Below are 13,920 nucleotides of genomic sequence, written 5' to 3' on the forward strand. Positions count from 1 at the left end.
TAACAAAAGTACTTATCTTTTGAGTAATGCGCTTTACAGATTATCAGTTATTCCGGACGGAATGTCGGTGTTTGTAAAGAATCTTACTGTGTGTCGGATCGATACGACTTGTCGGCGATGACTAAATAATCGGTAAATGTGTTATCGATCCCTTAAACATGCAGCTGTATCGATTATGCCTTCGGACTTAACTGATAATGTGCACAATATATGGGATATGTTCGACACGAGCACTGTCGTCCGGAATAACTGATATTCTTTAAATTCACTCTGTTACCCTTCCCTTCTACCATTAATGGTTTATAGTTGGCAACATTAGTAAACAGGCAAACCATTTCGTCTCCTACCTTTACATTTTTCTAGTTGTTGGCAATATATTCAAAATAAATTCAGATTGGCAACATAAGTTAATATGCGACTTGTGTAAATCATTCCTAAATTTCTAACTATCAACTTCGAAAAATGCGTTTAAGCGCCAATTTCAAATTCGAATGTAAACAATATTGAAAACAGCTGTTCAGTTGTTCGTAGAATTAGAGAAACCATCGCCATTAATTAATTAATTTGCGCAAATAAAAAGAAGTGTGGTAAATTTTCTCATAATATTTCATTTTAGAATATACAGAACATTGTGGGTACATCCTATTAGCAAATCCTTGTTTATGCCAAAAAGTTCACCTTTGCTTTAAAATGCAAAATTTTGTTTATCTTCATTACTCTTTCGCATCAAAGTGTCAATAAACTTTATTTAGATTGATTTCCCATATAGTGCTGAGATAAACAAAAAAAAAAAATCATTGCAAGCTTATAATAAGAAGCGACAACATTTTGAGTTTACAAACACATTCGCGATGGATCCAACTATATCGGTTTCAAAGGTGGGTAGTTCGTAAATGTCTTTGGAAATCAATATTGCAAACATTTTATCTTCCATTCAAGGGTTGTTTTGTCTTCAAGAATGGAGCCACCCGTGCTGATAAAAATAAAAAATCCAACAAAAGAAAAAAAGCCGGTGCATCATCCAATGCTACAACGGGGATATTGGGTAAAGAAATTACCGATCAACCATTTTATGCAGTATATGCGGAAACCTGGAGTATGATACAGGGCCACATAGAAGCATTACAGAAGGAGAGTACTTCAAAAACACTGCAGGATTTAGTGGATTTCATAGCTAAGCAAAGTAAATTTGAAGAAAGTTATTTGGGTTTGGAGGAAATTGTTCCAGCCGCTGCCTTATTGACTGGCATTAATCAACCCGACCATTTGAAACAATTCGATAATTTAAGCAATCGAATTAATGAAAAGCTATCAGCTAGTATATGTATATTACAATCTCGTGATTGCTCCTCAATAAAATCAGCCATTGAGACTATGGTCTATAATTTTATTGAATCACCACAGGACGATGAGGAAGATCGAGATAACAAACGCTTAAGGAAATCACAGTGTACTATGAAACAATTGAAAACATGGTATCGAAATAATTGGCCTTGCCTAAAGCGTAAAAGCGACGATGATGATTCTGGCGAGTCTTCATCAGAAACTGATGGTGGTAGCATCATATCTTCCGTAGCCAATGGGAATGGAGAATCGAAGCATATGCTTATTGTTATACTACCAGATTTTGAATGTTTCAATTCGTTAGTATTACAAGATCTCATACTAATACTAAGTTCAAATTGTGCAGACCTTCCATTTGTCTTAGTTTTGGGTATAGCAACTTCAATTGCTTCTGTACACAATGCCTTGCCCTATCATGTTACATCGAAAATAAAACTAAAGATTTTTCAAGGTCAATCTGCTCCAGTGGGTCTTAATGAGGTAGGATGATCACATAATATAAATAAATAAAACAATTATTGTAATATTTTTTTCAGATCCTAGAGAAAGTCATATTATCCCCAAAGTATGCATTTCATCTATCGGGAAAGGCCTTCAAATTTCTAACACACATCTTTTTGTATTATGATTTTTCCATTAATGGTTTCATTCAAGGATTCAAGGCATGTATTACAAGAATACATCCATTGTAATGTCCAATTAACTCAACTATTTTCTTCTCTGCAGTATTGCTTCATGGAGCATTTCTTTCAAGGAAATGCCTACTCTTTGTGCTGTAACTATTCATCATCGCTCACTAAAATTAAAGCCATGACCCATGATGATATGGAGGTAATACGTAAACAGTTATCCTTCCGCCCCTATGTAGAGGGCATCAACGATTGCAAACGTATCATAGCCATATTGACCGATGACAACTATTTGAAAAAGAAGCTTCCTAGTCTATTAAGAGATTGTCATGTTTACTTTATGACATTACGGGTATTCTTAGAATTTCTTACCGTTCTCGTAGAGGATTTACCAAAATCTCCTCTGGGTAAATTTCGCAGAGAATTATATGCAACATGTTTGGCCAAAGATATTTGCACTTTACCAGAATTCAGGGAATGTTGGAAAATATTGGAATTTATGTCAAAAGATGAATTCGTTTCAAAAATATCCAAAGCCATTAAGGCCACACAAGAGTTCTATGATAATGAAATAAAAGGAAAATTAGAATTGGCCGAAGACTGTGAGAAAATTGTAGTTGAAAAATTACACGAGGTCAAAGAATTAATAACAAATGTTGTAATGGCTGGCACGGAGACTTCTACATCCACTACCGATGCCTCAAAGGTAACATCGCCAGATGAATTAAAACAGTTGTCATCGAGACAAGATCTTAAGGATAAATTGTTACAAATGTCAAAACAACAAAAACCCATATCCGATTTTTCGAAGTCGGTTCAAGAAACTCTAGAGTATATAGAGAAAAATATTGTGAGCCAACATTTGGGTCCTTTACAAAAGGCCCCAGCTTTACACGAGCTATTTGTATTTTCCGATATATCCAATGTAAGACGTAACATTATTGGTGCCCCAAGAGCCGCTTTGCATATGGCTCTCAATAATCCCCATTTTTATTTACAATGTAAATGTTGCACCCTTAGGGAACATTCACAATTATTACCCACATTGCCGGATATATCGATCATGTATAAATTACACTTGGAATGTGGACGTATGATTAATCTTTATGATTGGTTACAAGCCTTTCGATCTTTGGTAGATGACACTGAAGATGAACAAGAACAGATGGATCCACAGATACAGTAAGTTTATTTCCATTAAATGCGATCGTCGAATATTTAATCTAATTTGTTTTTTGTTATGTTTTTAGGGCACGTTTTACTCGAGCTGTTGCAGAATTGCAATTTTTGGGTTACATAAAAATGTCCAAACGAAAAACGGATCATGCTACACGTTTAACTTGGTAGATATGTTGCTGTTACGCATTTTTGAAAACAAAAGTTGTATAACTTTATATATTTTGTTACACATATATTTATTGAAATAAAGTATTATACGATTCAATTTATTTAAACTAAATCCAAAATGAGATGAGATTTTCTATATCTTCAAGGCAATATCTGAAAATTTCGATGGAATTTATGGCTAAACGAAGTTTAGTGGGTATAGAAAATTACAAGGCCGAAATTCTTGGATTTCTCAAACAATTACATGTTCTCAAAGCAGTATCTCCTGGGTTGGCATCCACTGTTGCCAAAAAAATCTACCAAAATTTGAAGAAAATTTTACCAAAAATCTACCAAATTCAAAAAAAAAACTTATTTTGAAATTTTTGGTCAAAATGTTGTGGTTAGAACGAAAACAATGTTGTTTTTCTTCGAACATTTTTTTGTATTATTTTATTTTAGAAGTTTACTTCAGTATTTGGAATATTATATATCCCCTGCCAGCATTTCAAAGTTCCATTTCATCCTCATCGCTACCACAGACTCGTATGTGACACTGCAACAATCGCCAACTGTGATAGTATTTTGCCATCACTATTCGCATGAAAGTATTTTGCCATCACTATTGTTACAAGAGCCATTTTATATTTTGTGAAACACCAAGCACAACTAGCTTCTTATAATTTATTTAAATAAAAACGATAATGAAGTGCTGAAAACATAGTTATTTCGCTTAAAATTGTGAAAGGTGGAATAAAGTGATAGTTTTTCAAATATTTTTCCAGACAGGCCGCCTCCATTGAGAATAAAAGCACTGGCTGATAGACGCTACAACATGTAACTTGCAACTTGAAACTCAACTTCAATCTTTTATTAATGCATAAAAATATGTTAAATGTGATGTGATAGTCGTATAAATGTTATATTTATGAGAATTTATAAATATTTAATAAAATTAATAATCATCTAAACAATCGTGTTTTTCTTGACCACAATGATTATTTTACAACTATCTTAAAATTCACTTTCTCTGATTGTTTGAAGGGGCTCTTATTGGCGTCTTTCTAAATGTATCCAGATGGGCACCTAATAATTGCACTCATGCGATACTTGGCGTGGTACAACTTCTCAATAGTGACGGCGCTTTTCCGAGGAGTTTTGGATATCGTATACGACTGTTTTCGACGTAGTGGGGATTCTCAGAAGCGCCCCAAATTCAACAAATGTTGGCAGGGTCATGATCCCTTCTAATAATGATTTTTTAGTGTATAAATATCCCTTTAATTGTAAATGTGTTGAATTTTAAATTAAAATTTTTGAAGAATCTTCAAAATTTTATTTCTATAGAAAATTTTGCCAAAATTTTATTTCTATAGAAAATTCTGTCGAAATTTTATTTCTACAGAAAATTTTGTCAAAATTTTATTTCTATAGAAAATTTTGTCCAAATTTTATTTCTATAGAATTTTTTTTTATTTCTATGAAAAATTTTGTCAAAATTTTATTTCTATAGAAAATTTTGTCAAAATATTATTTCTATAGAAAATTTTGTCAAAATTTTATTTCTATAGAAAATTTTGTCAAAATTTTATTTCTATAGAAAATTTTGTCAAAATTTTATTTCTATAGAAACTTTTATAAAAATTTTATTTCTATAGAAACATTTGTCAAAATTTTATTTCTATAGAAACTTTTGTCAAAATTTTATTTCTATAGAAACTGTTGGCAAAATTTTATTACTATAGAAAATTTTGGCAAAATTTTGTTTCTATAGAAAATTTTGTCAACATTTTCTTTCTATAGAAGATTTTGTCCAAATATTATTTCGATAGAAAATGTTCTCAAAATTTTATTTCTACAGAAAATTTTCTTAAAATTTTATTTCTACAGAAAATTTTCTTAAAATTTTATTTCTATAGAACATTTTGTCAAAATTTTAGTTCGATAGAAAATTTTCTCAAAATTTTATTTCTACAGAAAATTTTCTTAAAATTTTATTTCTATAGAAAATTTTGTCAAAATTTTATCTCTAATGAAAAATTTGTCAAAATTTTATTTCCATAGAAAATTTTGACAAAATTTTATTTCTATAGAAAATTTTGTCAAAATTTTATTTCTATAGAAAATGTTGTCAAAATTTTATTTCCATAGAAAATTTTGACAAAATTTTATTTCTATAGAAAATTTTGTCAAAATTTTATTTCTATAGAAAATGTTGGCAAAATTTTATTGCTATAGAAAATTTTGGCAAAATTTTATTTCTATAGAAAATTTTGTCAACACTTTCTTTCTATAGAAAATTTTGTCAAAATATTATTTCGATAGAAAATGTTCTCAAAATTTTATTTCTACAGAAAATTTTCTTAAAATTTTATTTCTATAGAACATTTTGTCAAAATTTTAGTTCGATAGAAAATTTTCTCAAAATTTTATTTCTACAGAAAATTTTCTTAAAATTTTATTTCTATAGAAAATTTTGTCAAAATTTTATTTCTAATGAAAAATTTGTCAAAATTTTATTTCTATAGAAAATTTTGTCAAATTTTTATTTCTATAGAAAATGTAAAAATTTTATTTCCATAGAAAATTTTGACCAAATTTTATTTCCATAGAAAATTTTGACAAAATTTTATTTTTATAGAAAATATGTAATAAATTTAGCAAATAACCTTTTGAGATAATAGACTCACCTATAAGTTTACCTGAAGCATCATCAGTCTTTAAAAGACGAGTTGTTCGATTTTTTTATGAATCAAAATAAAACAACATATTTAAACTGATTTTACAATAAAATTGAATTTCTTTATTGTTTAAACTTAACTACAACTATGTTTTATTAATAAATTCTCTTCTCTTTCTTGATTATTATTATGAAGTATGAATCTTGTATATATCGTTTTCATCATCATCTATTATTATAATTGCAGTGTATAATTTTAAAAAAGATTCTATTTTGTTTTTCTTTTATAGGTATAAAAAATATTTTTGGAGTATTAATTCCTTTACAGAACTTGGTATTTTTTCCCGATTGTATATTAATTTTTTTGTTTTTTGAAATATAACATTCTTTTTTTTTGTGTAAGTAATTTAAAAGTTTAATAGTTACAATAATGAGAAAATTTCATTTATTATTGCTTATATTCTCAATTAATTTTTCATTTTGTTTTATTGGGGGAGGGAAGTTATGACTGAGTTAACATGGGTCGTTTTGTGATTATATAGAAAAAATGATAAACAACTTTTTTAATTTAATAATTTGCGTATTAGAGAAAAATTATAATAAAACAAATCTAATAAACTAATTTTTATAAAGTTATAGTGCAAATGTATTTATTAATGAATCTTGTTTGTATATATGGTTTTAGTTTTTTTTTTTTTATTTTTCAATGGCAGGCATCTATTTTTTATTGTGATTTGCAAATTTTTTATTTCATATTGAGCTGTTTGATATGATTTATTAAATAGTTTTATAAGAAATTCCTAGAAAATTGCATTTATTATGTAGTCTTGCGTAAATAAATTTTGAAAATTTATAAAAATTTGAGGGTTTTCTAAAGCTTTTGCATATTAACCTACTCTTTAAGATTTTTGTATGAGCACATTATTTCTTTAGGCAAGGGGGTGTTATAGCAAATTTGTAAAAAATTTTAAGGATTTAACCATCCAGAGATTATATAACTTGTCGAAAAATTCTATGCACCATAAATTATTCATGCAATTTAGAGATTGTAATTAGAATTACAAATAATACTTTTGGACAGTGGCAGATATTAGCCATTTCCAAGAATTTATTAAGTCGAAGATTCAATAGATTACTATAGACTCTTTTGTCGAAAATTAAGAAAAGAATTAGGAAAAGTCTTAATTTTATCTGCAATCGTTTGTTTGGTCTTCTTTTTAATATTGTGAATATTGACGTTGCATTGGTAAATTAGTTTATTATAAATTTTTTGAAAATCGATCTTAAAGTTAGTAACAGAGCAACCAATGCTTCTAATAAGAGAAAATATATCGATAACATGAAAAACGATAATAAAAATTCCAACAAAAATTTGAAAAAAAAATTCCTCTATTGCCCAAGACCACCTTTTAGTGGCTTTTGCTCAAAACACTCCTAAAGAGAAAAATGAAAATAATTATGCACCTTTGTCACTATTAAAACACCATTTACAACAGTCACAAACAACTTGCTAACACACACCCCCTATCTATAAAAATAACATCATTTTGTATATCGGAACGCGCACACACACACACACCTAGTAATAGGTGAGTAGACTATTCCTATTATTCCTGTTTCTTTTCGAATGGAGGGTGAAGAGGGAAGTGTACGTATGTTAGTTTGCATGTTTAGTACATTAAATTTTAATTAAATTATTATTAATATTCTGTTGACGTTTGCGTTTGGCATTCATTGCATCGACTATGGGCTGGCGCTTGGCGTTGTATTTCTTATTGAGTTCTTCGATTTCTTTTTCCATTTCCGAATCGATATTGTTGAGACGCTGATTCAAATCGTCAAATGTTAAAAATTTCAAGAATTCAAACTCACCATCGACATATGAATGAGATTGGGTGTGAAGATGATGAGGAGGAGGATGGTGGGCTGGAGCTTGGGGTTGCTGTTGTTGTTGGGAGTAGGCAGGCGGAGGTTGCATAAGTGCTTGTTGTTGTTGATTTAAAGCTAATATATGTTGCTGTTGTTGTTGTTCATTAACCATGGCATTACCATAAAAGGCTTGCAATTGTTGTTGTTGTTGCAGGTGTTGTTGATGTTGTTGTAAGCCATACTGATTAATGGCCGAAATTTGTTGAAATTGTTTTTCCATATTATTTTCCCAATTTGAATCATTGGAATTGATATTGGTGACGGGTGTGTGATGTGCTGCTTGTTGAGCTTGATTAAGGAGATTGTGATTATTTACATTTGACTGGGCGGCCGCTAAGGCTGCAGCAGCCGGAGAATATTCACTTGCTTTGTCATCAGCCACTGGGCGTTGTTGTTGTTGTTGTTGAATTTCGGGATTTTTTCGTTCGAAATGGTCCAGGAACTGTGGTCGATAGCGGGGCTTGGCACAATCATTGCGCTTAGCTGTGGATGAATCATCCGAATCGGAATTAATGACCATTGTACCTGAAATAGGAAAAGGGTAAAAATTAAAGTGGCTTCTTCACACAAACAGCAACACACTAGCTGCAAGAAGACTGCACATCTTGGGAGACACCGTGGTGCAATGGTTAGCATGCACTCCTTACATACACAAGGTCGTGAGTTCAAAACCTAGTTTCGACCAAACACCAAAAAATTTTTCAGCGGTGGATTATCCCACCGCTTCTGAGTATTTCAAAGCTTCTGTAAGTGGAACTCCGTTCGGATTCGGTTATAAAATAAGAGGTCCCTTGTCATTGAGCTTAACATAGAATTTGATAGCACTCTGTGATAAGAGAGAAGTTCACCACTGTGGTATCACAATGGACTGAATAGTCTAAGTGAGCCTGAAATATCGGGTTGCCACTATACCTCACCTAACTTAGGGAGACTTCGTCAACCAGTTTTCTAGACCATTTATTCAATAAAAATGTTCGCAATTTCACTTACCTAGGTTCGATTCCAATTCCACCATTGTTCCGCTATCCACAGCTGTCATATCGCCAACATCTTGCGACTTATTTGCTGACATACCACCCTTACCCGGGCACAATGTTCCCATATCTTCAGCATTCAATGTATTTGATGTCTGCTGATATTCACCGAATTTTTCCGGTACCAGTGTGCCTGGATCATCTATAAATGTTTTGACCGTTTCCAATGGAAATTCACCTTGCTCCTCCTCTGGTAGACAATCCTCTTGTTGGGTGGCCAAACTTTTAGCCTGGCTCATACCCTGTGCGGAACTACCAGTAGCTCTTGAATTTCTTTGTTGTTCTCTGATGGCACAGGTCTCTTCTATCATAGGTCTTAAAATGCTACGATGTTTGGCATTGCGTATAAATTCATGTTCTAATAAATCGGAGGCAGTGGCACGCTCTTCTGGATTCTTCACCAAACATAGGCTTACAAAATCTATGAATTCTGTACTCCAGCAATCAGGTTCGCGAAAAGATGGTGGTGGCTTTTGAGGTATCATAAAAATGGCACGCATAGGATGTATATCACCATATGGAGGTTTTCCCTCGGCCATTTCAAGAGCTGTTATTCCCAAAGACCAAATATCGGCTACACAATCGTAACCAATCTCCTCAATTACCTCAGGGGCCATCCAAAAAGGTGTACCAATAACTGTGTTTCTTTTCGCCATCGTATCGGTCAATTGTCCAGCTACTCCAAAATCTGCTAGTTTAGCATAGCCTTCGGTGTTGAGCAATATATTTCCAGCTTTAATGTCACGATGAATTTTTCTGCGTAAATGTAAATAGACCAAACCCTTTAGAGTATCCGAAAGAATCGTAGAAATTTCATCTTCCGTTAAGGTTTTCTTACGAAGTCTCATTATATCTGATACACTTCCTGCACCACAGTATTCCATACAAATCCATAGATCATATTGTTTGAAATAGGATCCATAATAGCGTACCACATACGGAGAATCACATTGTTGCATTATGGATATCTCCTTTATTATATCGTGCAAATCGGACTCGACCGGCACCAATTTAATGGCCACAATACTGGTGCTTTCTTTGTGTAAAGCCTTATACACAGATCCATAACTACCTTCGCCTAATTTACAAATGATATCAAATACCTTTTCCGGAGGCTGCAGCAATGACTCTTCAGACAACTTTAGAAGTTCGCTTTTGGAAGACATTATGGCATTACAGTCAGTAGTCTTGGTTATTTTTAATTTTAGTCCCACACAAACAAAATTTAACAAAAATAGCAAGAGCAAATATCCTTCTATGTGAATACCTTTGTTGAAAGGCTGTGACTATTGTTTAGATTCCATCTGGACACTTGTTTTGAGACTCAATACTATAGACTGACCATTAAATCGTATATTCCTCTGTCCTTTTGAGAATAAAGAAAACTATGTAACGAGATGAGGAAGAAATGAAATGAGGAGAAATGTCAGATTGCTCGAAATGTCAGATAGATCTGATGGAATTTCAATAGCAACCGATTACTTACTGTGTCCAATAAGCACAGGATGAGTACGTTTCAAATACAACCTCTCTTTAAATTTGAAGGTACACACAAAGAAAAAATAGTCAAAAATTATACTATAAAAACATACAATTTACCTAATTTACTAGTATACAATACGGCACAAATATTGACGAAATATTTGAAAATGTGTTGGAAACGATTGGAGAAAACTTAAATGTATCAAAAAAAAACATTTTTTTACAATACATCTTTGTGTAACGAAGTTCTTGGTCACTTGGAAGAAATAAAAAATTATGGAACCGTAGATGCCAATGCATTGAATTCTACTGTCTGTCTGCTTTTGTTGATTTTCTAAACTATTTCCCAACTTCAACAATCCATTGAAAAAAAGTTTGAAACATTGTTGAGTTTTAGCATTTTTCAAAAGTTTGTTTTTATTGGGAATATACAAAATCCCTAGGAATTTGGTACTGATTTTCAGTAAGAAGTCGGAATAAGCTTTTATAAAAATGTTTGTTGAAAAATATTCGTAACAATGTTAATATTTAATTTGTCTCACATCGAAAAGTTGTTGAGAAAATAAAAAGTTGCTATGCATTTCAATTTGAGGACAACAGTTCAGAAAATATTTCTAAAATGTTGTATCTTACTTTTGTGGACAATGACTGGTTTTTTATTGAAAACGCGATTATCCCTCGCGATTATTTCTCAACTTGAATTTTGTCCTAATCAATTGAAAGTGTGTTGAATATAAACATTTCTCCAATGTGTGTAACTTTATTGTGATTTTATTTTCATTATAGGCACCCTGTTGCAGCGTGTATTACAGGGTGTTTTATATGTATTATATTTAGGATACAAATACCAAGTACCTTGTACTCTCTCTATATATATTCTATAATCCCTCACAGCAGCATTTGCATTGCAAGGAGAAAAACAAAATAGATGTAAAAAATCTAAAAAAATCGTGTTTAAAAAAGGTTATACAATCTAAAAATATGGTGAAATAACAAGAACATATTTCTTAAGTCTGATTTAAATGGAGTTGCAACCAAATATTTGTTTGATGAAGTGAAAAATTGATGTGAAAAGAAAATTTTTTGTTCGTGGTTAATAGTCCATTGTGAATGTGTACACATTTGAACAACTCTGTGCTGAAATTCCTCACGTACACCGTCTTTTTTATATTTCGCAAATCAGCAATCCTAAATATAATGTTCAATGCATTAAACAATTAAAAAAGAGAGCATTTCGAATGAATTTTATTTTGTTTAATTAACTATTAAATAATTAACGGTGGTGTGGTGGACATGTGTTGAGTGAAACAAGTTTATGTGTTACAATTATGGTGTAATAATTAAATGGTCTAAAAAGTGTACATGACTCTAAAACAAGAAAGAAAAAAGCTGTAGCTTCTTGGAGCTTCGGGTAAGTAGTTTAACCCCCCGGAGATTTCCTGGGAGATATTAATTGTGTATATATATATGCTTAATATTTATTAAATTGCTTTTACAATGATGACCAAACGATATCTACATACATAGGTACTTTTTATCGAAAAAATCCAAAGTACATAGTTAATTTTATGAGGAAAAACGAAAAATCAATAAATTGGCATAGGTGAAAATATAAACGAAAACAAACCAAGTAAATATGGGGTTTCTTGGGGGATATTTAATTTTAGTGTATTTTAGGTTTGCTTTGTTTTTTTCTATTTCTAATACTTTTTTTAAATAATCTCATTAAAGATTATTTGTTTTGTTTTTTTTTTTTTACTGCATTTGCAGTTCATACATACATTTTCTTTTTGTAGCTTTCCGTCGAGACCTTTTCCTTCCCTCCCCTGGGTCATTGGTTTCAACCCTCTCTTGTATATCTCTACCATCGTTTATTAATTTTCGGTATCGTCTTTTGATTATGTTTTTTTCTTACCTACCATCATTTGTTGGTTCTTATTAGAAATAGTTGGTTTATTTATATATCTAATAAGATATATTCTTCTATTTAAGATGGCTGATTTAAAAACGATGGTCAATAACAGTAAAATTAAAATAAAAAATTGTAAGAAATATTGGAAATGAAATTGTGTACAACAAATGATATATTCGACGTCAAAGTTAATTTTTGCTTTAAAAGTCGATCAGTCGATTTCGGAACAACAAATAGAGAATCGAAAAGACGAAGATCAAAAAAAGTTTTAATTCAAAGGGCGCTCCTAAACAATCGAGGTCATGACGGTGGCACCTATTTTCAAACAAGCCCCTTCGGTTTGTAACGAAGGTAGATTTTTTCCAAACTGCCGCTTCTAAATTGCGATCGAAGTAGTAAATGAAGCCATCATTTCTAATCCAGTGCTACAATAGGCAATAGAAAATTCTAGTTTTATAACTCGATCCAAGTTTTTTGAAGTTCAATGAACTGAGTTTGCTATGCACCACCAGTAAGGAGTGCAATTAGAATTAATTTAGAATTTGGGATCAGCATTGTTTAAATGTCCAAACATAGAAGAAAAATAGTCTGAGATTGAACAATGCAATCAAACTTAAATAAATACGTTTAAAATGATATAGTATCTCACTTTAGGTAGGTGGTAGTCCTTTGTTGTTACAGAAATTATCGAAATTATTACGATAAAAGTATTTTCTTCAAATGGTATCCAGATATTTTGAAAGTGTTCATTTTGGGCAAATATTTTCCTAGTGTGACTATACCTAAAGAAGTCCATTGTGATACCACATATGGCGAATTTCTAATATTTGTAAAAATTGGCCTATTATATTCTGGTAAGGGACCTGCATTTTGCAGTCAGGGTCTGAAAGACGTATCGAAAAAATCCCTATAGTAATAATCGTTTAGTGACACCTGATTGTTAAAAAACGAGTTATATATGAAAAAATATTACCGATATAATCCTACATAGCAATTGACATAAACATGATAGACGGGAAGAGATGGAAAAGCCAAATTTGAACCAAATATACTAATTGGTATGAAAATCGTTCGCCAAAAATCTTCTAAATTGCCGTAAGCAGCATATAAAAACCAGAGAAATGTATACAATATGCACAATGACGTATTTGGAATTATCAATATATGGAGAATATATTTGGAGGCAGTACTTCTGAACATATGGTCAACAAAAAAGTGGGGACACTGAGTTTTCACTATGGCCAAATGGAATGAGATGGGCATCAATCTTTATATGTTAAAGATTAATCTGCTTGTCCTCTATCCACTTGAAAATAAACGCATATTGCAAAATGTTTTTGGGATTCCCAAAAACGGTTGCCACAGTTGGTAGAATTCTATCAAAAATGGTAGATTTTTTTTCCTGTTGGTAGATTGGTAGAATTCTTTATGTTTTGGTAGATTTTGCAAAGAGTAGAAATAAAATTTCGACAAAATTGTCTACCGAAATAAAATTTTGACAAAATTTTCTATAGAAATAAAATTTTGACAAAATTTTCTATAAAAATAAAATTTTGACAAAATTTTCGATAGAAATAAAATTTT

The 13,920-nt window shown here is 31.3% G+C and overlaps 3 protein-coding genes across 8 annotated transcripts in view; 2 read left to right on the top strand and 1 right to left on the bottom strand.

Moving 5' to 3' along the window:
* The first annotated feature begins 524 nt into the window (after positions 1–524).
* Orc3 (origin recognition complex subunit 3) lies at positions 525–3,439 on the top strand. Of its 2 annotated transcripts, XM_075311028.1 has the most exons (6): positions 569–587; positions 753–878; positions 940–1,824; positions 1,881–2,006; positions 2,071–3,155; positions 3,224–3,439. In XM_075311028.1, the coding sequence occupies exons 2-6, from the start codon at positions 852–854 to the stop codon at positions 3,318–3,320; spliced, it is 2,220 nt and encodes a 739-aa protein (XP_075167143.1). In that variant the 5' UTR covers positions 569–587; positions 753–851; the 3' UTR covers positions 3,321–3,439. The 2 variants fall into 2 exon arrangements, with proteins under 2 accessions (XP_075167142.1, XP_075167143.1); XM_075311027.1 differs by having other exon boundaries at positions 525–878.
* Positions 3,440–6,069: 2,630 nt separating this feature from the next.
* Positions 6,070–10,355, bottom strand: hpo (serine/threonine-protein kinase hippo). The gene is made up of 2 exons (XM_075309445.1): positions 8,899–10,355; positions 6,070–8,433 (listed from the first exon to the last, which is right to left on the bottom strand). The coding sequence occupies exons 1-2, from the start codon at positions 10,106–10,108 to the stop codon at positions 7,658–7,660; spliced, it is 1,986 nt and encodes a 661-aa protein (XP_075165560.1). The 5' UTR covers positions 10,109–10,355; the 3' UTR covers positions 6,070–7,657.
* Positions 10,356–11,323: 968 nt separating this feature from the next.
* LOC142239280 (uncharacterized) overlaps positions 11,324–13,920 on the top strand; it is a 63,135-nt gene continuing 60,538 nt past the window's right edge. For all 5 annotated transcript variants that reach the window (XM_075311060.1, XM_075311061.1, XM_075311062.1 and 2 more), the window contains exon 1: positions 11,324–11,835. The gene's annotated coding sequence lies outside the window, so the exon portion shown is untranslated. The remainder of the gene's footprint in view (positions 11,836–13,920) is intronic.

The sequence above is a fragment of the Haematobia irritans genome, chromosome 5 (genome assembly GCF_050003625.1).
Source record: "Haematobia irritans isolate KBUSLIRL chromosome 5, ASM5000362v1, whole genome shotgun sequence".
In the NCBI taxonomy this organism is placed as follows: Eukaryota; Metazoa; Arthropoda; class Insecta; order Diptera; family Muscidae; genus Haematobia; species Haematobia irritans.

Bases quoted from the DNA above. Each gene is read 5' to 3' on its own strand.
- Orc3 (XM_075311027.1), top strand. From the start codon at position 852: ATGGATCCAACTATATCGGTTTCAAAG. The intron at 1,825-1,880 runs GTAGGATGATCA...TATTTTTTTCAG, and splicing joins CTCCAGTGGGTCTTAATGAG to ATCCTAGAGAAAGTCATATT. The intron at 3,156-3,223 runs GTAAGTTTATTT...TTATGTTTTTAG, and splicing joins CAGATGGATCCACAGATACA to GGCACGTTTTACTCGAGCTG.
- hpo (XM_075309445.1), bottom strand. From the start codon at position 10,108: ATGTCTTCCAAAAGCGAACTTCTAAAGTTGTCTGAAGAGTCATTGCTG. The intron at 8,434-8,898 runs GTAAGTGAAATT...TTCCTATTTCAG, and splicing joins GGAATTGGAATCGAACCTAG to GTACAATGGTCATTAATTCC.